Source organism: Hypomesus nipponensis, chromosome 13 (assembly GCF_054491055.1).
Source record: "Hypomesus nipponensis isolate SF chromosome 13, ASM5449105v1, whole genome shotgun sequence".
Lineage (NCBI taxonomy): Eukaryota > Metazoa > Chordata > Actinopteri > Osmeriformes > Osmeridae > Hypomesus > Hypomesus nipponensis.
The window spans coordinates 1,677,460-1,702,051 of NC_140373.1; the positions used below are offsets into that span (position 1 = coordinate 1,677,460).

General features: G+C 46.5%; 2 protein-coding genes across 3 annotated transcripts in view; one reads left to right on the forward strand and one right to left on the reverse strand.

The window, feature by feature from the left end:
* The window catches only part of pkd1b (polycystic kidney disease 1b), a 41,442-nt gene that overhangs the window by 12,625 nt on the left and 4,225 nt on the right, over window positions 1–24,592 (reverse strand). Inside the window, exons 6-19 of the mRNA XM_084670428.1 lie at window positions 8,001–8,272; window positions 7,158–7,904; window positions 6,952–7,083; window positions 6,166–6,341; window positions 5,876–6,015; window positions 3,297–5,674; window positions 3,058–3,204; window positions 2,423–2,560; window positions 1,907–2,189; window positions 1,693–1,783; window positions 1,406–1,534; window positions 1,172–1,322; window positions 604–741; window positions 46–181 (exon numbers count right to left, since the gene is read on the reverse strand). Of these exons, the coding sequence (XP_084526554.1) occupies window positions 46–181; window positions 604–741; window positions 1,172–1,322; window positions 1,406–1,534; window positions 1,693–1,783; window positions 1,907–2,189; window positions 2,423–2,560; window positions 3,058–3,204; window positions 3,297–5,674; window positions 5,876–6,015; window positions 6,166–6,341; window positions 6,952–7,083; window positions 7,158–7,904; window positions 8,001–8,272 (5,058 nt within the window). The remainder of the gene's footprint in view (window positions 1–45; window positions 182–603; window positions 742–1,171; window positions 1,323–1,405; window positions 1,535–1,692; window positions 1,784–1,906; window positions 2,190–2,422; window positions 2,561–3,057; window positions 3,205–3,296; window positions 5,675–5,875; window positions 6,016–6,165; window positions 6,342–6,951; window positions 7,084–7,157; window positions 7,905–8,000; window positions 8,273–24,592) is intronic.
* On the forward strand, window positions 18,189–20,774 carry LOC146259397 (C-type mannose receptor 2-like). 2 transcript variants are annotated; one of them, XM_084670986.1, is made up of 6 exons: window positions 18,189–18,225; window positions 18,330–18,728; window positions 18,933–19,289; window positions 19,770–19,805; window positions 19,918–20,030; window positions 20,287–20,774. In XM_084670986.1, exons 1-6 carry the CDS (start codon window positions 18,189–18,191, stop codon window positions 20,401–20,403), a joined length of 1,059 nt encoding a protein of 352 aa, XP_084527112.1. In that variant the 3' UTR covers window positions 20,404–20,774. The 2 variants fall into 2 exon arrangements, 1 of the variants encoding a protein (XP_084527112.1); XR_014729604.1 differs by lacking the exons at window positions 18,189–18,225; window positions 18,330–18,728; window positions 18,933–19,289; window positions 20,287–20,774 and having other exon boundaries at window positions 19,591–19,817; window positions 19,918–20,015.

Genomic DNA, 24,592 nt, shown 5'->3' on the forward strand with positions numbered 1-24,592 from the left:
TGAAGCACAGGTGGGGATTTGAATCCCTGAATGGACTATCAGTACCTAGGATGGTGAGGATGTTCCTTCCAGTTTCTATGGCTAAGGTGTCTCCTGGTTCCGTCTGCTGTTCCACCACGTGGGTCATCCTCTCCAGCGCTTCTAGAACCTTCTCCTGGCAGCACGCCTCACTGGGGACCTCCTGGAAACACACAGGACCTGTGAGGATTCACTGGACTAAATACATCATTTGTTGCACACAACAATACAGGGAAAGAACAATCCAAAGTGAAATAAAAATGGCAAATGTGGAAAGTACAGCGGATTTACATTTAGTCATTTAGCAGACGCTCTTATCCAGAGTGACTTACAGTAAGTACAGGGACATTCCCCCGAGGCAAGTAAGGTGAAGTGCCTTGTCCAAGGACACCACGTAATATTTCATAGCCAGGAATCAAACCGGCAACCTTCTGATTAAAAGCCCAATTCCCTAACCACTCAGCCATCTGACCCCCCCATCGGAAGGAACGGATAATTAAAATAATTAGTTTTTGTTTCATTCATGATTTGTGAGGCTTAGAATTTCCTCTCTGTGCGTCAGGTGGTGCAGGGTGTCAGACTCACAGTGGCCTGAGCCAGGGCTGAGCTGACCAGGACAGCCTGCTGGAGAGAGGAGACGGGGAGAGAGGCCAGCGCTCGCGTCACCTCCCCCCTGATCGCCCTCCTCTCCTGGAGATCCTCCCCCCTGTCCTCACGAGACATCTAGGAGAGGAGGAGGATAGGGGATGAGGAGGAGGAGATGAGGAGATAAGGAGGAGATGAGGAGGAGAGGGGATGAGGAGGAGGAGAGGGGATGAGGAGGAGGAAATTAGGAGATAAGGAGGAGATGAGATGAGGAGGAGGAGAGGGAATGAGGAGGAGGATGAGGAGGAGAGGGGATGAGGAGGAAGAGAGGGGATGAGGAGGAGGAGGAGAGGAGATAAGGAGGAGATGAGATGAGGAGGAGAGGGAATGAGGAGGAGGATGAGGAGGAGAGGGGATGAGGAGGAGGAGGAGAGGGGAGCAGAGGAGATGAAGAGGAGAGGGGATGAGGAGGAGATGAGAAGGAAATGAGGAGAGAAATGAAGAGGTAGCAGAGGAGACCGTCGACATCATTTGTGATCCTGACACGACACTCTGCTGTGTGCTCTACCTGGTTGAGCTGGCTGCTCAGGGAGATGCAGTAGGGAATGAGGTCCTGTGGGTTGCCTTGTTGGAGGGCCGACCGCAGCTCTGTTCGGCCCCTGTTCCTCAGCCATTCTCTGGCAACCTCCCCCTCCCCTGGCCCCCGCACCGACAGAGTCCTGGAAACACAGCCGAATCAGACAAAAGGATGATATAAACAACGTCAGGCGAGCACAGAGGAGTCATCATCAATCATCATCACCTGTTGAGGGCCGTGACCTTAGACCCCAGGTGGTCCTCCACCTGCAGGATCACGGAGATGATTGACAGGTGCTTCTCTGGGCCAGGGTTGCCAAGGGGAACCAGGGCTCGGAATGTGGACTGGGTTCCCCTGGTAACGGTGAACAAGAATGAAACACCACAAACATCAGACAGACCTTACGGTGTCTGGCTGGCCATGGGGAAACCATGCATGCATCACTGTAAACACTTTTATCAAAACAAAGCTTCAGAGGTTTGTTCTTTCTGACAGGTGTAAGGCATCCATACCTGTAGAGTGTGAGCAGGGGGCAGGCAGGGTTGCTGGGCGGGCATGGCGCCACCTGGAGGCTGTAAATGAGCTGTGCAGAATCCTCCCAGCCTGGTCAACAGGGGTCAGGGCATGGAGGACGCAAGGTGAGGACATGTTAACTAGGACACAAGGAGAACAGGACTCTAGGAGACTAATAGGACAAGTACACAAGGACACAAGTACTGCTTTTACCTGAGCAGGTGTAGGTGACCACAGTGTCCAGCAGGCGCATGTCTTCCCCAGGTGTCAGACTACAGTGCCCTCCGCGTGGGGGCGGGTAGGGGCTGAGGGTGAGGCTGGCGCTGCCTGGGTACCCACCTCCAGGCTGGGTCACATTCAGGGTGAGGGTGAGGGTCAGCCCCTCCCGGAGCACAGCAGGACGGAGCACCAGGGCAGGGGACCGACCCCCTGTGGAGGTAGTGACCTCGTCCAGGTCAAGGGTCAAGCCGGTCTGGTCCATGGCGGTCCACTGGTACTGAGGGAGGGAAAGAGAGGAGGAGGATCAAGGGAAGGAAGGAGGAAGAGAGAGAGAGATAGGGGATAGAGGGAAGGAAGGAGGAAGAGAGAGATAGGGGATGGAGGGAAGGAAGGAGGAAGAGAGAGATAGGGGATGGAGGGAAGGAAGGAGGAAGAGAGAGATAGGGGATGGAGGGAAGGAAGGAGGAAGAGAGAGATAGGGGATGGAGGGAAGGAAGGATATAATATCACCTCAGCACGGCCGTCACACTGCTCACAGCTTCCAGACAGCACGACTGGGCGACCGACACCGACCCGCAGGGAGGAGAGAGGGCGACAGGAAATGCACTCCACCGTCACAGGAAGTACTTGGGCCTGGCTCACTGATACCTACACTCAGACAAGACACATCAGACTATTATAATAATATGTTACAATTTATATAATAATATTACATAATAGTATTGACTCAGCAGATGTCTTTGGGTATCTGGGTTAGTCTTAAAGGAAGGGTAGACAATGTTGTAGAGAAGCACTTTTTGTCATATTTGCCGAAAGTTACTTCATGTCTTGATAGAAACCAATATATCTAAAGGTTTGACGGTAATATGAAATCATTCCGACATCTGTGGGCTTCGCAATACTGTAATAAACAGGATCATTAAGGGGTACCCTGACGAGGGATTGGACGGGCTACCTGTCTGTCTGCCTACCTACCTGTGCACACTCTGCCCCTCCACTCAATGCTCGGTACTGGAGTTTTGTAGGGGTGGCTTTGAAGGGAGGAGGTGGGATATTTTGGTTTGAATCCTCTCAAACAGAAGCTAACATTGGTTGCTTCGCACAACTTGCCTACCCTGCCTTTAACGTGACCATGCAGCTCTTACAGACTGTGTAGTGGACACAGATGTTCTACCCTTCTTGCTTATGGTCAGAGTGAAGAGGTAGACATCTGACTGCAGGACCCGGCTGGGCACAGTCATCCTGCTGGTCATGCTGTTCCACTCCTGGCCAGCAGGAGGCTCGCTAGATTTCTAGAAGGTGGAAACCAGGAGAAGCCATTGGTAAACGTACGGGTTTGACTCTCAACTCAAACGTGTTCATGTACTCATTAATTTCTTCCTACCTGAGAAATGAACCCCCAGTGATACTCCAGCCCCTCCTCTCCTCCAGGCTCCACGTCAGGGTCATGGGACAGAGAGCCGTCCAGGATCAGGTCGCTGTGGCTGGGCCAGAGACGCTGGGAGCCCCCCTTGATGACGGCCACCAGGGGGGAGTGAACCACAGAGAGGCTGGTGCTCCTGGACAGCTGCAGTGGAGTTCCCTGAAGTCTGGTGGTGAAGACCAGGCAGAAGTGGCCTACATCCAGGGTTTGTGCGGGGAGGGACAGAAAGGGGGAGGTCACGTCCACACTACCCCCGAGGGCCACCAAACGCCCCTGGGGGGGCGACGACTTCCTAACGTCTTCGGATTCACAGTCGGACCCTTCATACACCTTCCACTGGTAGGTGGTCTTGTATGTGGTGCAGGTTTTGGCGTGTATGCTGGCTTCGAAGTAGCCGGATCTGGACCTGGGGATGGTGGAGCGGGTCTGGACTAGGGAGACTTCAGGGAGCGAGCACTGGAGGTCGCTCACCTCCACACGCAGACCTGAGGAGACCTGGCTGATGGCGTTGGAAGCCGTGAGCTGGACGTAGTACCGCGCGGCAGAACTATACGCGTGGGAGACGGTGTTTGTGTTGGTGACGACCACTGCATCTGCGTCTCCGAAGTCCCAATGAAATCTCAGATCTGTGCCTCCGTCTACTGCCGCAAGGAAAGTTACCGGATATCCAGTGATTGTTTGTGTCGACGTACACTCTAGTTTGATCTCCCTAACGGGACGTTGAACAGCGAAGCTCTTGTTCACGGTTTGGGAGCAGACACCATTGTCCGCCACCAAACCCACGGATATCAAACCACTTCCGGGTGAAGAGAACATCACTTCCTGTCCCTGGACCTGTTTTGGTTGGGACCCTGTGGGGTTGAACATCCAGGTGTAGTTGGTCGGAGATCCATTTGCGACCTCTGCTTGAAAATTTACCTCTTTTAGAGCCTCCAAAATAGCGGAACTCGGGCTGACCAATCGCAGACCTCGGATCCGCTCGATCACCTGCACAGTCTGAACCACCTGAGATCTGCTCACCTGGTTCCAGGCTCTCGCAGTCACCGAGTGGGCCCCAGCTGGGAGGTCAGAGGTCGCGAATCCGCCCCCCGCAAACTCGATAACCGAACCGCTTTCCTGGAACGTTAAAGAGAAGGTGACATCACTTCCTTTGGAGACGGCAGGTGTGAAGACGACGGTGTCTTCCGTACAGACGGAGGAACTGCTCAAGTTTAGGCTCAGGCTTCGAACAGCTTCCTGCACGGTGACTCTGTGAGAGACGGCCTCCCAGCTCACCATGTTGGACACATTCAGAGATACTTCATAGTCACCTGCTTCAGTGAAAGTGTAGATAACCGACAGGTTGGTTGAAACGGACGGTTTTCCAAAAGTCGGGAAAAGCGTCCACAGGAACTGGTAGCCGGCTGTTTGTTTGGGGTTAACGACCGCGTTCAAACACACTTCCTCTCCCAGGGCCACGGCCCCTTGAAACGGACTAACGGTCAAGTCTTGTATGGGTGCTTGGGTGCAAACGTCAGCGACCAGAAAGGCCGACCCAACCGGGCTCAGAATGGTCACGTTGACACGATACACCCCGGCGCTCGAGTAGATGTGTGCAGCGGTGGAATTGCCCTCATGGATCGTCAACGGCGACCCGTCACCGAACCTCCAGAGGAAAACCAAGGAGGAGACGTCTCCGTTCACCTGAGCTTGGAGCGGTATCTCCTCCCCGCTCCTCACACACCCCACAGGCTGGAGCGCACGGATGGACAACCTGAAGACTTCCACTGGCAGGGACTGACTGGCCTGGCTGACAGAGTTGGACACGGTCACGGTGGCTGTGTAGTTCCCTGCTGTCTCATACACGTGGGAAGAAGAGCTATCAGGGGTGGCTTTCCCCCCCGACCCGTCGCCAAAGTCAAAAACCCAGACAAGATTCGACCCGGAGGTTACTTCCCCGTGGATTTCGGTCACAGAGTTCAGCTCGTTGGGTCCGTTGTAGCTCAGCCGGAGTCCGGCCAAGGCTTCCAGCACCGTCACCGTCACCCAGGACGTCAGGGCAGTCAGGGTGTTGTTGGCACTCACGGTCACGTTGTAGCTTCCGGCCTTGGCCACAACATGGCTGACCTGGCCACGGAACCCCTGGACTTCTTTGGAACCGTCGTCGAAGTTCCAGGTGTATAGGATTCCATAGACGGAAGGTTCGGGGGAGGATTCTAGAAGGAACGAGTGGTTGACGAGGGGGATGGCGGGAAGGGGGGAGATGGACAGACTAGTCAGAAGAAGGCGGACTTTAACTGTTATGGCTCTTTCAACACTGTCATAGCTGTTGTAGACATGGACCTTCACTGTGTAGTCATCTGAGGGAACAATGACCAAAACAACATCAACAACAAACTAAATTGATATACAACAACTTAGTCACATTTTTTGATAACTGCACTGCATAGTATTTCTATATATAAAGATATATTACGTGTTTACACCAACTTAGAATAATTAACAATTGTGACTCAATTAAAATGCTTAATTTATACTTTATGTATTTGTGATGTGTTTACCTGGCTGCAGGTAGACGTGGCTAGCAGAGTCCTGCACATACACCTGTCTGACTCCGCCCTTCAGAAGCTCCTCCCCCCCAGACTCATACAGGGCAGGGTGGGTGTGGTTTACCTGGCCACGCCCATCTCCAAAATCCCACCTGCAGAAAAGGTGAAGAAGACATGAAACGCGGCTTTGATTCTAGTCTAGAGATTCAACATTGAATTATTTTGACTGATTCAATACATTTCAATGTCAACAGATTTCACACATTATTAGTCTGACTAATTCATAACTCAAGGACCCTAACCTGAAGGTGACCCCTAGGGAGATGTCAACTTTGACCCGGAAGCTGTAGAGATGTGTGGCTCCAACAGCGATGACCTCGTTGACGGAGACAAACTCTGATTGGGCAATCGGGGTCATAACATCAGCGGTCAGGATGACCTCCACGGTCTCAGAGCTCACAGGATTGGTTGCTGTCACCTGGGACAATATGGTACGATGGATCGACATGCTACGTTACGTTTTATTTATTCAGTACACACCGTTTAATCCAAAGCGACATGCAAGTAGTGCGTGTAGCAAGTTCAGCAGATCATTAAGGATGGGAAGTTCGAAGTTCTAACAGTATTTCAGTGTTAAGAGTCAGGGAACATGTCTGTGTTTACTAGGCACACTGAAAAATAACCCCATCTCAAATATGGTTACTGAACCTTCTCAGTAATCTCAACTACACTGCAACATATCTCAACTACATGACATATTTTGTTTTTGTGTGTCGTTCATGGCTCATTAGGCTAGAATTAGCCTCTCTGCAAGCTATAATGATGTTTACCTTACAGTGACAACACAGTTAATGTAGCATTCATTTAGCATCATTTGCCTTTTAGCTTGAGGCCAACCTAACCCCCTCCCCATGCCAACACCCACCCATGAATCACAGCACATTTCTACAGGACGGGCACAATCCTGTGGTTTAGGCTTGTAAATGACAAACAACACCACATATTTTACATACACACACATAGAGAATATTAACAGCCACCAGTTGACTTGGACAGACGGACTGTGACTGTGTGACGCAGGAGCTGACCGTGAGCTTGTACTGGGAGGGCTTCTTGAAGACCACACTGTAGGAGTCTCCTTCATAGGCAAAGCTCTCCAGGCCGTCTATCACCCAGGTGAACCTCACCGAAGACCCTCTGTCCACCTTGGCTGTGAACAACTAGGGGGGAGAGAGAGAGATATCAGCATCTCAGAGTCTCCCAGGGAGACCGGGACGGCAGGAAGACCTCTCACCTGTGACACGCCCACCAGCATCCTCAGTGGTCCGCTGGGCCCCAGGTGCAGCCCTGACACCTGCTCGTACGCCCACACCTGCACACTGGCACTCTGGGAGCTAACCCCGTTCACCGCCCTCACCCTCACGCTCCTCGCCCCAACAGCCGGCAGGACCAGCAGGGCCCAGGAGAACCAAGAGCCAGGGGGCTCACGCTCACAACCAGCCCAGCCACGAGGCAGCTCCTCTGGGCAGGAGGATTGGAAGATCACCCCCGTCTGGAGCACCGGGGCAGACCAGGAGCTGGTGGCTCCCTCGCCGGAGAGGATTTTAACGACGACGAGCGTGGGGACGTCGACCGGGATGTGGATCCGGTGGTCTGCGTCAGGCCGGGGGTGGATGAAGCCAAGCCCAGATATGGGGCTCAGCGCTGGGGCAGGAGAGGGGGTCAGGGCCCTGGTGATGGGGGTGCTGGAGGCGTGGGTGAAGCCGCTGAGATGGTTCTGCCCAGTGCCGTGCAGTGTGTCCACGTACAGCATCCGTAGATCACACTCCACCCCGTCCACCCACAGGCCCCCGTCAGGGGGGGACGAGAGGCCTCCCTCCCACCACCCCGCCCACGCCTTCCCCCTCAGGGAGAGATAGCTCTGACGCCAGGGGGAGGAGCCGGCGGCACGGCAGTGAAGGAAGGTTCCGGGGGGGCGGGTGGATTGTACGGCTAAGACGTCGTCAGGGAACACCAGGACCTCTCTCTCCGGGAGAACCACCTGACGTAGTAAACCACAGAAACAAATCAGAGATCAAATTCATTGTTTCAAGTGATATAAGATGTATAAAGTTGTCTTGGTTGGTCATCCACTCACACTGATGTGGGTTTGTTCTATGCTGGGCTCCACTCTGAGGGGCAGGTCTGCCACCTGGTGGTACAGCGGAGGTACTGCGCGGTAGCGTGGGGGCAGGGGGTAGCTGTGGCTCCCGGGAGAGGCAGGGGGCTGGTAGGGGCTGCAGGGGCTGGTGACGGGCACACAGGCCTCCTGCAGGTGGCACCAGTACCACCCCCGGGCACAGCCTCCGGTGGTGTTACACAGCGGCACAGAGGAACACACACTGAAGGGGTTGAGGAGGGAGCTACACCCTGGGGAGAGGAGGAGAGAGGAGGAGGAGGAGGAGAGGAGGAGGAGGAGGAGGAGAGAGGAGGAGGAGGAGGAGGAGAGGAGGAGGAGGAGGAGAGAGGAGGAGGAGGAGGAGGAGGAGAGGAACACACACTGAAGGGGTTGAGGAGGGAGCTACACCCTGAGAAACACTTTTCAATGAAATTGATTTATTTTTATTTTCAAGATCAACTATTTTACCTTTCTCAAAAAAACAAAAAGAAACAAAACATTGGAAACTGTTTGACTTTTTTTCACACAGTGAACACAGTGAAAGGATAAGAACAGAGAAGCCTATGACAGAGTAGATTAAAGCAGAGCAGAGTACGATAGAGTTTAGTAGAGTACTCATCAAGTAAGGGGAGACATGGAGGGAGGAGGGGGGAGACATGGAGGGAGAGAGGAGGAGGGAGACATGGAGGGAGAGATGAGGGAGAGAGACATGGAGGGAGAGAGGAGGAGGGAGACATGGAGGGAGAGATGAGGGAGAGAGACATGGAGGGAGAGAGGAGGAGGGAGACATGGAGGGAGAAATGAGGGAGAGAGACATGGAGGGAGAGATGAGGGAGAGAGACATGGAGGGAGAGAGGAGGAGGGAGACATGGAGGGAGAGATGAGGGAGAGAGACATGGAGGGAGAGAGGAGGGGGGAGACATGGAGGGAGAGAGGAGGGGGGAGACATGGAGGGAGAGATGAGGGAGAGAGACATGGAGGGAGAGATGAGGAGGGAGACATGGAGAGAGGAGGGGGGAGACATGGATGGAGAGAGGAGGGGGGGAGACATGGAGGGAGAGAGGAGCGGAGGGGTTAACTTCTGTCTTGTATGTGTATAATTATATCCCCTTTGTTACTGGACAGTCAGAACATGATTTGTCATGAAAAAATATCCAAACCAGGTCATGTTAAAGTCTATATATAAAGTATCCTTACATCTGGTGGTACGTTTGTCACATGATACAATACATACTCTTCTGACTGAGAACATAATGTCCATTTCTCAGCACCTGGGAGTAAATGTGTAACTTGTTGATTAGGAATTTAGTAATGATTACAGAGTCAAATGTTTACACTGAACATAATTTGCATGGTTCTCTGGAGATAACAGGAGGTTGATGACCAACGTCATCCATCCCAGTCTGCTGTGAACATCACCAAGCTCACTTCCCTCCTCAGGTAAGGAGCATTTAAGGACACTTATTGTCACCTGTACATTCCTCACATATCTGCTCCTTCTTCATAGTATAGATCTTAGATGGATTGTCTTCCCACAAGCTTTGTTAGAATAAATATCGGTATTGAATTAAGTCAAACAAATATATTATGAATGGAATTATTGTGTATCAGTTCAGTCATTTTGTATGTATGAATCTTCAGTAGGACTGCAACTAACGATTATTTTAATTATCGATTAATCTGTCAATTATTTTATCGATTAATCGATGAATCGGATAAAAAAACAAAAAAGCATTAATTTCCAAACTTTTATTCAAAAACAGAACTGACAGCAGGGTTGCCACTCTTTTGTAATGATACATTTCAAGCACTTTTCAAGCACTTTTCAAGCACTTTTCAAGCACTTTTCAAAGATAAATTATTTCTAAATTAAAGGCCAATAATTCACATAGTTGTTCACATATTCCAGTCTAACCCAGCACCGTACTATACAAAGACTTGAATGGTTTACCTTAACATATACCAGTCTAACCCAGCACCGTACTATACAAAGACTTGAATGGTTTACCTTACATATACCAGTCTAACCCAGCACCGTACTACACAAAGACTTGAATGGTTTACCTTAATTACATGGCAGTAGCCCCACCCGGGAGGAAGTAGAGGAAAACCTTTTATACGATCAGGATGAAACCTGACAGAGCCAAATTGATATAGACCAACCAGCCAATCACACGGAAACATTCAAAAATGCATATTACTGAAAGCCCTAACAGACATTTTAATACCTTCAACGTGTAACATTTTAGGATTCAATCAGAAGGAGCTGGTGGAGCGTGTGATATATCTGGGGGGGGGGGGGGGGGGCTAAATCCAAGCATTTTAAGGACCTCTTCATAAATTCAAGCATTTTCAGGGTCTGGATTTCTTTCTTTTTTTATTCAAGTACTTTCCAGACCCATGGCAACCCTGTGACAGTGCAAATTCACAGTGCAAAAAATCTTCAGAATGTGCACAAACAGGCACACAATTTTGAAAAAATGTTATTAATATTAGCGTGGATTTAATGCTATTTACAGGGATGAGCATTTTATTTGAGTTTGGTGTAAAACTTTTTGTAAATTGAAAGGTTGTGACATAGGCCAGACTTTATTAGAATAATCTGGTGTATATTTAAGATTTTTTGACACAAAATTAAGATTTGCGAGGTTTAAGCTATTTTCAAAGATTTGTGATTTTCTATCATTTTTTTAAAAACTTCACTGCAAATTTTAAGGTTGTGGAAGTGTACCAGACATTGTTAAGATACTCTGGTGTCTGTTTGAGGTTTAATATTCATACAAATATTATAAAAGTATATTTTTCAAAATGGTATGGGTAGTTTTCACCCGGTTCCTAATGCGATGCTGCAAAGTAGCGTCTTACGAATGTGAGACGAATGTTGAATATGAAACTAACTTCAGTGAATTAACACCCCTTTTTGATGTATTTAGTGTGAAATAATCCCTTGGATGACTTTGGTCGCAAATAGTGATTTCTCTGCCTCCACCATGTGTTTCAGAACTACGTTACTCAACGTCTCTGCGATGGCCTTTCCTCTACCTCCGCACTCAACTAAACTTTGTTTTTTTTTATACTCAAACATCTCCACGACTTATTGAGTGACGTAATAATCGTACGACACAACAAATCGATAATGAAATTCGTTGCCAACTTTTTTAATAATCGATTTTAATCGATTCGTTGTTGCTAATCTTCAGCAATTATAAAGTTAGAATTGTTTCATGTGTGTCAGGGTACACAGTATTTAACCAATTGTGTGTGTGTGTGTATCTACGTGTGTGTAGATCAGAGCCATGCAGTGCAGAGCCTCATCTGTTGCCCTGCTCCTTGGTAAGAGTCTTTCGAATCATCAGTCTAGTCAACACACTTCCTACAACCTTCCAGCCTCTCCAGCTCAGGACAAACTCAGTGATGAGATGATTATGTGTTTGCAGAGTTCTGGGTGCTCTCTGCCTGTGCACTCCATCAGTATCATCTGGTCACCACTCAACTGACTTGGCCTGCTGCCCAGAGCTACTGTAGAGAGCACTTTGTTGACCTGGCCACCTTAGACAGCATGGAGGACATACAGGGCCTGATAGAGCAAACGAAGGACATTGGATTGTTGTGTTGGATAGGACTGACTAGAGTCAGTAGTGTCAGCAGCTGGAAGTGGTCTCTTTCAGGCAGTCAGTTCTACAGAGAAGGAGAGACGGAGTACAGGAACTGGGTCCAGCCAGAGCCAATCACAGGCCAGCCCTGCGCTGCACTGGTCAGCAATGAAACAGGAGTATGGAGAGACTATGCATGTACAAATACTTACTCTTTTGTCTGTTCTCACAGGGGTGAGTTAGTATTTTCTATTCCTAACAACACATCTTTCAGATATTAGATGAATGTTTGCTTGCCATGGCCTTCTAGAGTAAATAACTGATGCAGAAAAACACTTGTTTTAAAGGCGGAGGGTTGATATTTTTACATGAGAAAATATGTTGGTAAAATGTTTAAATACATGACTGAATAATATTGATGATGGATACTCTTAGGTAATGATCCTGGCAAACCAAAGTACATCCTGTTTCTGGAACGAAGAACTTGGAGAGACGCTCAGCTCTACTGCAGACAGAGTTACACAGACCTGGCCAGCATCAGGAACCAGACTGAAAACATTGAGATACAGCAACTTGTTCTGGGAGAGAATTCATCTGCAATCGTCTGGATCGGTCTGTTCAAAGACAACTGGATGTGGTCAGACGGGTCTAACTCCTCCTTCAGGCACTGGTGGACTGACCAACCATATGATGACTGTGCCTTAACATATCCACTTGATCCATGGCAGTGGAGTTCTTACCCTTGTTCTTATTACCATTCTTTTATTTGCCACAATGGTGAGTGAGACTTGGCAGCTACCACTGAGGTTTGAACGTGTCAGTGGTGTATTCTAGGTGATGAGCAGGCCTATACTAACAAGGGTTTCCTGTATGTCCTCTAATAAAGAGCAGTGATACATGGTGGGGGACTTGGCAGAGTGACAGTATGCCCTCTACTTCATACTAGACCACACCACTGAAATGGGGGTTTCACTACAGCATGAAAGCTTGCAGGGTGTTTGCAGGAGATCACATGTAGTTAATAAACCTGCTCACCAGATGTTATTTTTAATGTTAAATTATTTTTGGTGGTAATTACCCCTTTTTTTTTTACATTTTGTTTGAGCATAAAGGCATTATAAGGAGTTATAAGGAGTAACTACTGTAAAGGGAATCTTGTCAACTGTGCGTTACATGTCATTGTATTTAACTTTATAATCCTGCATGTTGTTCTAATAATAGTACAACTGTGTTATAACAGCTACTTCCTCATTCTCACCCCAGGGAGCATCACAAGCACTACGACCCCGAGCACTCTTGGTACAACAACAGGAAGTGCTACGACCCTTAGCACTATTGGTGCAACAACAGGAAGTGCCACAACTCCGAGCACTCTTGCTACCACAACAGGAAGTGCTACGACCCTGAACACTATTGGTACAACAGGACGTGCTACGACCCTGGTCACTCTTAGTACAACAACAGGTAGTGTTATATTTAGATAGACATTTTCTTTACTTGAGAAACTGATGTACCACTTCATTATAAAGTCTGCCTCCTCATTCTTACATTCCCTCACTTAGGGAGCACCCCTAAGACTCCTACTAAGGTGAAGCAGGTGGGGAGAGTGGAACTGGTTCCTAATTCACCTTCGGACTTAGAGGATCCTGCCATGTTGGACTCCATCTTGCAGCAAGTGAGTGTCTCTCTGTGTGAGGGAAGGCAGTCCTCTGACTGTACATGATGTGTAGTCAAAGTCTCAGTCATTACAGACAACCAGCAGTTACACCCTAGAACCATGTAAATATTGTTATTACAGTAAGAATACCCTGTACAGATGTAGCTGACAGTGACAGGTTGGTGAAACACACATACTGATCCAAGACTAGTTCAGTGTTCTACAATACACCCCATAATGTGGTGTAACCATGACAGTGTGACTGTGCCCCCAGATGAAGGCAGCTGGGAGGATCCCAGAGCACAGCACGCTGAGATGGAAGAAGCAGAAGGATGGGAAGGTTTTCCACAAGAAGGAGGAGGAGGGAGGAAGAGGAGACACGTGTCATTAACAAGTCACAGCTACTAAATGTTGGTAATTGTCTCGTGTATCTCTGACAGTACTGATGTTGATGACATTTATTTAACTATTAGATTCATTCCTTATCACTTCATAGTTTATTTGTTCTTATTAATCAGGTTGTGGGGTAACATGAAATGAAGTAAAGCCTACTGATCTTGTGGCCTTGTCTTTATATATATCATGTATATATAACAGATACAGCTATATGTTTCAATACCTTGTAATGTTGTGAACTGTCTCTTGTATCTCTGACAGTACTGACGTTGTTGATGACATTTCTGTAACCTGGTGTAATCATATCATTATATGTTTCAATAATTTGTAGTCAAAATAATACACGTGTTTTGCTCATTTGTCTGTAAAATGTCTAAGATTGTGCTACCAGAAAAGGTTAATTAATAAATTAGTAACTGATTATTAATAATTACGATGGCGGTTAGCGCTTTTACGTAAATAACTGATGTATATAATTATAGCCCCATTGTTACTGTACATTGGCAATCGCACTAGTAACTGCAAAATCACAGATTTACATAAAAAAAATCAAGAACTTTCTGAACGCATTCTCATTACTTACCACTACAGTGGCTAGCTAATTTAGCTAACGTTAGCAAACTGTGGCATTAGCAATTAACAAGGCCTGCAATTGAGTCTTATCACTTTATATACTACATAGAATAATTCCAATGTTGCCTGGGTGCTACGTGGTATGGCTATAGACCTGGTCCATCATCATCCACTGACAACAGGAAGCGCCCCACATCATCATCTTAAGCATTACACATTCAGCCTGTGTGCTTTCAGTGGAAAACTTGAATTATTTTGTAGATTCACATTAGCAGGTATGAAACAATTCAAATTTACAGTTAGTTGTACTAAACAGTGCAATACAATTATACTGAAAATAGTGCCTTTAGAAGTTAACCCTTGTGCTGCCTTTGTCTCACTCTGTCTTTTTCTACTTCTCTGTTTCTTTATATCTCCTCTTTTTCTCCCTGTTTCTCCATATTTTTCTTTATCTCCTCTTTACGAGACCCCCCCAGTCTCTCTCTTCCACTCTCTCTTACTTCCTCTCTCTCCTCTCCCCCAAGCTGGGTTTTTTAAGAGTCAGTACAAGCAGATGATGGAGAACTCAGGTGATCCTGAGGGAGCGGACCCTGAACATGAGAACACTGTGTTGGAGGAGAACATCTAGTGGAGCCTGCTGCTGCTGCTGTGTCATCCAGGAGTGTGTTTGAAGTAGACAAATGTCTTAACAAAGCAAACTGATTGTTGATCTTGTTTCGGTAATACAACTTTCTATTGCTCCTTTCCACCCCCTCACCCCTCTCACCATTTATTTACATAGCATTTTTTACATACAAACAATGTTGTTACTATACCTGTTACTACATGGTGGTTAATGTAAACTTTTATTTATTTCATTTCTTTTTAGCAGATCTTATGAGTTTTAATTGTCTAATTGTATTTTATATTGATGTTTTACCTTGTTTTATAACTCTTAACTGTAGCACCTTGAGATCTGTTTTCAGAAAAGGTGCATTAGAAATAAAATGTATTACAGTTTTTCTGAATTGCTAAAACACTAAAACCCATTGGCTGAACAAAGTTATTAGTTGCCTAAACTCATGTAGCTAATTGTGCAGTGTGTTGTCAATACCTTAAACCATTTCACATGGTAAAACACAATTTGCAAATCTCACATAGACTTTTCAGCAAAACTCTAAACACATTCTCATCCTCAAAACACATTCTGCACTCTAATGGACATGTCATTCATACTGGTAAACACAAATGGCAACAATCAAATACAAATAGAAAAAACATGTCATTGACTAAACACAACCACTCAAAATAGATTTCACTTGTTTTTAAATGATGTGACACAACCAATATAAGCCAGTTCAGAGAGCAAACAGGTTGTTGAAGGTGGGAAAATATTTCTTGTGATGTCAATGACCCTGACCCAGCCCAAAGACAAGAAGAAGCACATTGATCACGTGTTTACTCCTTAGATTTTTGTCCCTTTTACTGTATAGTATTGTATACTGTAGCACAGTGCATCGTAGGCTCTATACTGTACAATTACGTAACAAATGGTATGGCCCTGAACATTGCACTTCCCATTTGTTACAGTAACAGTACTGAATGCTCAATAGATTTAGACAGGTTGCAGGTTTATATCAACAAAGAACAGGAGTGAGTTGTGGGTAGTGAGATGCAGGGTATAGTACTCTGATATATCGGCCGATATAGAAAATTACTGTAATGAAATAAAAAATCCAGAAACGCATAACAACACAAAGAGATTTCCCTAACATTCTGCCCCACTCGTGTTGCCAACAGGGACGTTGTAGAGTGCCCTTTGGTGACAAACTATGCAAGGCCAGTATAGTACTGTATAGGGGTACAAGGAGGAGAAAGAACAAGAACAATTGCAAAGAGCAAAGCAGAGTAGTAATTTCTGATAAATGTTGAGCTACTGTGATAGAACATGTTTTCGTTCATCAAAAGACAATGACGGATAAATATAAAAATTAGTTTTGAGATTACGTAAAAATGTACTTCTCCTTGAGAACTATATGTTTTGAACAATGTGTTTTAAATTTTTTGGTGTATTGTTTACTGACTGCTTGATAGTGTATATCATTTTGATCACTTTGTTTATGATTTGAGAGCAGTGTTTGATTTTGAGCACAGGTAAATCTGTTTTGAGGTGAAAGTTTGATTTTGAGGACAGGTAAAACTGTTTTGAGGCGAAAGTTTCATTTTGCAAGAGAATTCGAGGTTTTGTAAATAGTGCTTGAAGATGAGGTTTTGTGTTTACAGTTTTGAGAAAATGGGTGACTGTTTCAAGAATGTGTTTTAGCAATTGTGAAAAACTGTATTATTATTAGGGAGAGAGAGAGAGAGAGAGAGAGAGAGAGAGAGAGAGAGAGAGAGAGAGAGAGAGAGAGAGAGAGAGAGAGAGAGAGAGAGAGAGAGAGGAAAAACAAAATCAAAAAGCCCCTGAAAAAAGACTGCATGTCTTCTCTGTATGTCTGCGTTTGCTGGCGGCGGTCATGTAACTGATGTTGCAAATGAGGTAGAGGTTGTTTAGAGGTTGTTTAGCACGCTCCTGTACTGAGGGGCCCTGTGTGACTGAAGGGATCTGTTATAACCACAGATAACAAGGAAATACTCTTGGGTCTCACGTGAAATGTTCCTAACCAGGGACGTCAGTGATTTGCCTACCACCTCAGCCCAGTTGGTAAACAACAGTCTGAGCCCTGAATGTCAGGGACATGGTGTAGGGTCAGAGGTACAGGTGACCAGGGTGGTGATGGAGGTCAGGAGATATGACCTGGTTCTATGAAGACTGAGATCCATGGATCCCCACTGAATGTCTCTCCCCAGCCCCCAGCTGGAGTGCTGCCCAGGGTGTCTGAGGGCGTGACCCTGGCAGGTGAAGGACTGATCCAGCAGAGCCTGTGTCCTGTGCTGCTCCTCTAGAGTCAGAGTTAGGCCTGACCTCAGAGGGGGAGCATGTGGGGTCAACAAACCTGCTCATTTAGAGAAACACTTTGTTCCTTTAGCAGACACTTGTATCCATAGAGACGTACACAGGGGGGATTTGAAACTGCGATCTCTGGATCACCACTCAGGGGAGTCCATGTTCAGGGCACTGGCAGGGGATGGGGTGTGTGTGGATGGAGGGAGAGAAGAGAGAAGAGAGACTGGCCCTGTCAGAACAACTATTTTGTTGATTATTTTGAGATGAATGACCTTTTCATAAAAAAAGGTTGTTGTGTCCAGGTGTGTTGAGGGTGTTCCCCTGCATGAATGAAAAGTACTGTCCCAGATACTCTGGACATGACAACATGTTTTGAATGGTTCTTCAGGAAATATATTGAGTGAAATAAAAAGAACTTGAGTGAAAGTCAGCCGTCTCAGTCTGCTGTGAACACCACAACGCTCACGTCCCTCTCTCTCCTCAGGTAAGGTGCATTTACCTTCCCCTATTATCACCTGTGCATTCCTCACACATCTGCTCCTTTATCATAGTAGAATTTATTTTGTGAGGCCAGATTTTTATAAGTACATCCACACTTCAAATAGTAATTAAATTACTCCTATATTTGTATCAGTTGAGTGATACCGTTTTTTACAAAACAATCAAATATGTGAATTTCCTTAATATCACAGTGACTGGATAGAGAGACAGGAAATGTAGTGACAGTGAGAAGGGGGGAACATGCAGCAGAGGGCTGGATTCAAACCCAGGCAGCTGGGTGAGGCCTTAGCCTACGTGATGCTCACACTTGGTGAGACATGGGGGTTTCTCACAAAACTACTAAATATTGATGTTGTTGTTGTGTGAATGTGTATCTATGTGTCTGCTTATCTATGTGTGTATGAAGGTGTACCTCTGTGAATGTGTATCTCTTCATGGATGTGTGTATCTGTGTTTGTGTGTGTATCTGTTTTTATATGTATACGTCTGTGTGTGTATCTACGTGTGTGTAGATCAGAGCCATGCAGTGCAGAGTCTTATCTGTTGCCCTGCTCCTTGGTAAGAGTCTTTCAAGTCATCAGTCTAGTCAACACACTTCCTACAACCTTCCAGCCTCTCCAGCTCAGGACAAACTCAGTTATGAGATGATTATGTGTTTGCAGAGTTCTGGGTGCTCTCTGCCTGTGCACTCCATCAGTATCATCTGGTCACCACTCAACTGACTTGGCCTGCTGCCCAGAGCTACTGTAGAGAGCACTTTGTTGACCTGGCAACAGTAGACAGCATGGAAGACATACAGGGCCTGATAAACCAGGCGAAAGACCAGACACCTTTTACATGGGCTATGTGGATAGGACTGACTAGAGTCAGTAGTGTCAGCAGCTGGAAGTGGTCTCTTTCAGGCAGTCAGTTCTACAGAGAAGGAGAGACGGAGTACAGGAACTGGGCCCAGCCAGAGCCAATCACAGGCCAGCCCTGCGCTGCACTGGTCAGCAATGAAACAGGAGTATGGAGAGACTATGCATGTACAAATACTTACTCTTTTGTCTGTTCTCACATTGGTGAGTTAGTATTTTCTATTCCTAACAACACGTCTTTCAGTTATTAAATGCATGTTTGCTTGCCATGGCCTTCTAGAGGAAAGACCCGATGCAGAAAAACTACTTTGTTTTAAAGGAGGAGGGTTGATATTTTTTCATGAGAAAATATGTTGGTAACATTTTTTGAATACATGACTGAATAATATTGATGATGGATACTCCTAGGTAATGATCCTGGCAAACCAAAGTACATCTTGGTTCTTGAACCAAGAACTTGGAGAGGTGCTCAGCTCTACTGCAGACAGAATTACACAGACCTGGCCAGCATCAGGAACCAGGCTGATAACATTGAGATACAGCAACTTGTTCTGGGAGAGAATTCATCTGCCATCGTCTGGATTGGTCTGTTCAAAGACGACTGGAAGTGGTCAGACGGGTCTAACTCCTCCTTCAGGCACTGGTGGATAGACCAACCATTGGACAGCAACAGCCATGACTGTGCCAACATAGTTACACATGATAATTCATGGCAGTGGTTTACTTACTCTTGTGCTACTTCCTGGTATTTTATTTGCCACAATGGTGAGTGAGACTTGGCAGCTGCCAGTGTGGTTTGAACGTGTCAGTGGTGTATTCTAGGTGATGAGCAGGCCTATACTAACAAGGGTTTCCTGTATGTCCTCTAATAAAGAGCAGTGATACATGGTGGGGGACTTGGCAGAGTGACAGTATGCCCTCTACTTCATACTAGACCACACCACTGAAATGGGGGTTTCACTACAGCATGAAAGCTTGCAGGGTGTTTGGAGGAGATCACATGTAGTTAATAAACCTGCTCACCAGATAGATGGAATAGTAAATTATTACACAACAACAAACTTGATCAAATTAAAACCAAATACAATGATTTTTGTTTGTGTTGAAAACAATTATAAGGAGCACGGACTCATGGAGAAGGAATCTTTTCAACCCTTACAAGTCACTGTATTTAGTAGTCTAATCCTGCATAATGTACTGTAATGTCCAACTGTGTTAACGGCTACTTCCTCATTCTCACCCCAGGGAGCATCCCAAACACGACCATACTGAGCACTCTTGGTACAACAACAGGTAGTGTTATATCTAGATAGAGTCCTTTTATACTTGAGAAACTGTGATGTACCACTTCATTATAAAGTCTGCCTCCTCATTCTTACCTTCCCTCACTTAGGGAGCACCACTAAAACTCCGACTAAGCTGAAGCTGGTGGGGAGAGTGGAACTGGTTCCTAATTCACCTTCAGACTTAGAGGATCCTGCCATGTTGGACTCCATCTTGCAGCTAGTGAGTGTCTCTCTGTGTGAGGGAAGGCAGTCCTCTGACTGTACATGATGTGTAGTCAAAGTCTCAGTCATTACAGACAACCAGCAGTTACACCCTAAAACCATGTAAGGATTGTTATTACAGTAAGAATACCCTGTACAGATGTAGCTGACAGTGACAGGTTGGTGAAACACACATACTGATCCAAGACCAGTTCAGTGTTCTACAATACACCCCATAATGTGGTGTAACCATGACAGTGTGACTGTGCCCCCAGATGAAGGCTGCTGGGAGGATCCCAGAGCACAGCACGCTGAGATGGAAGAAGCAGAAGGATGGGAAGGTTTTCCACAAGAAGGAGGAGGAGGGAGGAAGAGGAGACACGTGTCATTAACAAGTCACAGCTACTAACTGTTGTTAACTGTCTCTTGTATCTCTGACAGTGTCAATGATGTCAATGACATTTCTGTAGTTAGCAGATGACGTCCTTATCACTTCATGCAGTTTATTTGTTCTTATTAATCAGGTGGTGGGGTAACATGAAATGAAGTATGGCCTACTGATCTTGTGGCCTTGTCTCATCATGTATATATAACAGATACAGCTACATGTTTCAATTCCTTGTAATCAATCATAATCATAGATGTTAGTTTATCTGTGAGTAAAATGTCTAAGATTGTGCTACAAAAAGGTTTGAGTAAAATTTAAATTGTGATTGCTTATTAATAAGTACTATAGAAGTAATTATATATCCCCTTTGTTAGACGACAGTCAGAAAACGTGGGCTATCTAAAAAAACATCAAAGTTTATAAATAAATTATCCTTAAATCCTGTGGTATGTTAATATATAGTCTAATAACTGAGAAAATGATGTAAAAAAAAATATTCTGGGGGTAAATGTGTAATTTTTTGATTTCAGAATCAGAATGGGATTTATTCGCCATGAAAGTTTGCACAGACAAGGAATTTGCTTTGGCAGGAAGGTGCATACAGTAAACATTTAGGAATCTTAAATTTAAATATGTGGTCTAACTATACTAAGGATACATGAACTAGCAATACTAAGTGGAATACAATTAAAATAAAATATACAATAAAGTAGAATATAAGTTGCCAATTTACAATATAAAATACAATATAAAATACAAATATTAAAGGAGTTGAATGTAGTGCAAAAAGTAAAAGTTTTTTAAGGACATTCAGTCAGTGTGAGCCTTGGCCTTGTTGAGGAGGCCAACAGCAGAAGGGAAGAAACTGTTTGTGTGGCATGAGGTTTTGGTCCTGATGGACCGCAGCCTTCTGCCAGAGGGGAGGGACTGAAACAGGGAATGTCCAGGGTGGGAGGAGTCAGCCGCAATCTTCTTCGCCCGTCTCACGGTCCTCGAGGTGTGCAGGTCCTCGAGGGAAGGCAGATTGCAGCCAATCACCTTCTCAGCAGTGCGGATGATACGCTGCAGTCTGCTCTTGTCCTTGGCAGTGGCAGCGTACCAGGTGGTGATGGAGGAGGTGAGGATGGACTCAATGATGTCTGTGTAGAAGTGCACCATCATTGTCTTTGGCAGGTTGATTTTCTTCAGCTGCCGCAGGAAGTACATCCTCTGTTGTGCTTTCTTGATGAGGGAGCTAATGTTCAGTTCCCACTTGAGGTCCTGGGAGAGGATAGTGCCCAGGAAGCGGAAGGACTCCACAGTGTTGACTGGGGAGTCACACAGGGTGATGAGGGTGAGTGGGGCTGTGTTCTTCCTCAAGTCCACAACCATCTCCACTGTCTTGAGAGCATTGAGCTCTAGGTTGTTCTGGCTACACCAGGTCACCAGGTTGTCTGCTTCCCACCTGTAGTCAGACTCGTCTCCACCAGAGATGAGCCCAATGAGGGTGGTGTCGTCCGCAAACTTCAGGAGTTTCACGGACGGATGACTGGAGATGCAGCTGTTGGTGTACAGGGAGAAGAATAGAGGAGAAAGGACGCAGCCCTGGGGAGATCCAGTGCTGATGGACTGGGAATCAGAGACTTGTGTTCCCAGCTTAACGCACTGCTTCCTGTCAGACAGGAAGTCTGTGATCCACCTGCAGGTGAAATCAGGCACGTTCAGCTGGGAGAGCTTGTCCTGAAGCAGAGCGGGGATGATGGTATTAAAGGCAGAGCTGAAGTCAACAAACAGGATCCTGGCGTAGGATGCTGGGGAGTCCAGGTGCTGTAGGGTGAAGTGGAGGGCCATATTTACTGCATCGTCCACAGACCTGTTGGCTCTGTAGGCAAACTGCAGGGGGTCCAGTAGAGGGTCTGTGATGGCTTTAAGGTGTGCCAGCACCAGGCGCTCAAAAGACTTCATTACCACAGAGGTCAGGGCGACGGGTCTGTAGTCATTATGTCCAGTCGGCCTGGGCTTTTTGGGCACAGGGATGATGGTGGAGGACTTGAGACAGGCTGGCACATGGCATGTCTCCAGGGAGGTGTTGAAGATGTAGGTAAACACAGGAGACAGCTGGTCAGCACAGTTCTTGAGGGTGGCTGGAGAGACAGAGTCCGGCCCAGCTGCTTTGCGGGGATTCTGTCTCTTGAACAGTTTGTTCACTTCTCTCTCCTGAATGGAGAGGGTCGTCATTTTAGAGGGGGGGGAGTCCTCACGGGTGGAAAGGAGTTGTACAGGACTGTCCAATTGTCTTTCAAAATGACAGTAGAACTCGTTCAGGTCGTTGGCCAGACGAGAGTCGTTAGTGGAGGGGGGGGCTCTGGGCTTGAAGTTGGTGATCTGCCTGAGCCCACTCCAGACAGAAGCAGAGTCGTTAGCAGAGAACTGGCGCTTTAGCCTCTCAGAGTACAGTCGTTTAGCCTCTCTCACCGCCTTGCTAAACCTGTTCTTCGACTCCTTGAAACTGTCCCTGTCCCCACTCCTAAACGCGGCTTCTTTGTCCAGCCTCAGCCTTCTGAGTTTAGCTGTAAACCAGGGTTTGTCGTTGTTGTAGCTCACCCTGGTGCGTGTTGGTATACAGCAGTCCTCACAGAAGCTGATGTATGATGTCACAGCCTCTGTGAGCTCATCCAGACTATTGGAGGCAGTCCTGAACATGTCCCAGTCAGTAGAGTCCAAGCACGACCGCAATTCCTCCATAGCCTCACTGGTCCACTGTTTCGATGTCCTCACAGCAGGCTTGCAGCGCTTAAGCTTCTGCCTGTATGCAGGAATCAGGTGAACCATGGCGTGGTCTGAGTGACCCAGTGCTGCTCGGGGAACCGCATGGTATGCTTTACTGATTGTACAGTAGCAGTGATCCAAAGTGTTCCCTTCTCTGGTAGGACATTTGATGAGTTGTCTGTATTTGGGGAGTTCTTGAGTGAGATTGCCTTTGTTAAAGTTGCCTAGCACAATAACCAAGGAATCCGTATTTTCATGCTCCACTCACAATATCTGGTTAGCGAGCACACGCTGAGCCTCGTTGGCGCTAGCCTGAGGGGGCATGTAGACGCTGACCAGTATGAATGAAGCAAACTCACGTGGCGAGTAAAAAGGTTTACAGTTAATAAAAAATGATTCCAGATCAGGAGAACAGTACTGCAGAATCACTGTCACATCTTCACACCAGCCACTGTTAATGTAAAAACAAATACCACCACCTTTCGTTTTGCCAGAGAGCACAGGGTCACAATCCGCTCTCAGCAGAGTCTGGGATCAGTTCACTCAGCCATGTCTCCGTAAAGCACAAAACAGAAGATGAATGAAAGTCTCTGTTTTTCCACATCAGTAGCTGAAGTTCATCCAGTTTGTTGCTCAGTGAATGCACATTGGAGAGAAATATCCCCGGTAACGCTGTGCGTGCCCCACGCCGACGGAGTCGCACCAGTGCACCGGCCCGTTTGACTCTTCTACGGCTCTTCGCTGCCAGGACAAAGACGAGGGCGGCTTTGGCCCTAATTCCCACTAAGGGATTATGAATATGGCTCGCATTATAGTATCAAATATGGACACTGAACATCAACGCTTTGCATGGTTCTCTGGAAGTAGCATGAGGTACAGTCATAAACATCATCAACCATCCCAGTCTGCTGTGAACGTCACAACACTCAAATCTCTCCTCAGGTATGGTGCACTTCTCAGACACACATTGCTCCTTTTACATACTATAAGTCTTAGATGGATTGTCTTCCCAAAAGCTTTGTTAGAATTTATATTGGTACTGAATTAACGAAGCCTGCAACATCGGCCAACAATCACTGAGTACCATAACCCTTCTTACATGTGGGACTGCAGTATACTACAGTATACTTGCATAAAGAGCTTAGATGTAGATAACTTACTGGTTCTCTCAAGTGTACGGATCATGAGTACAGAAGTGAAACGGCTCAGGTTTGACTGAACTCTCTGCACAGCCTCCCTCATACTGAATCCATGGTTGAGCAGGGGGAAGGGAAGGTTCTAGACCATTTCATTAGGGGGGCCAAGCAGGGGCCAGTTGTACTATTAAAGGGGCCAGTTACATTAAACATTGTTGTTGTCATATAGTTTTTTTCACTGCACTGCAGGCATTAACAGACACATTAGTTTCAGGTTTTGATAATTGCAATTTAAATTTAAATTTTAAT

Excerpts from the sequence above, each read along its gene's own strand:
- LOC146259397 (XM_084670986.1), top strand. The coding sequence starts at position 18,189 with ATGCAGTGCAGAGTCTTATCTGTTGCCCTGCTCCTTG. Across the intron at positions 19,290-19,769 it reads GTATTTTATTTGCCACAATG|GGAGCATCCCAAACACGACC; the intron begins GTGAGTGAGACT and ends TTCTCACCCCAG. Across the intron at positions 19,806-19,917 it reads GACCATACTGAGCACTCTTG|GGAGCACCACTAAAACTCCG; the intron begins GTACAACAACAG and ends TCCCTCACTTAG.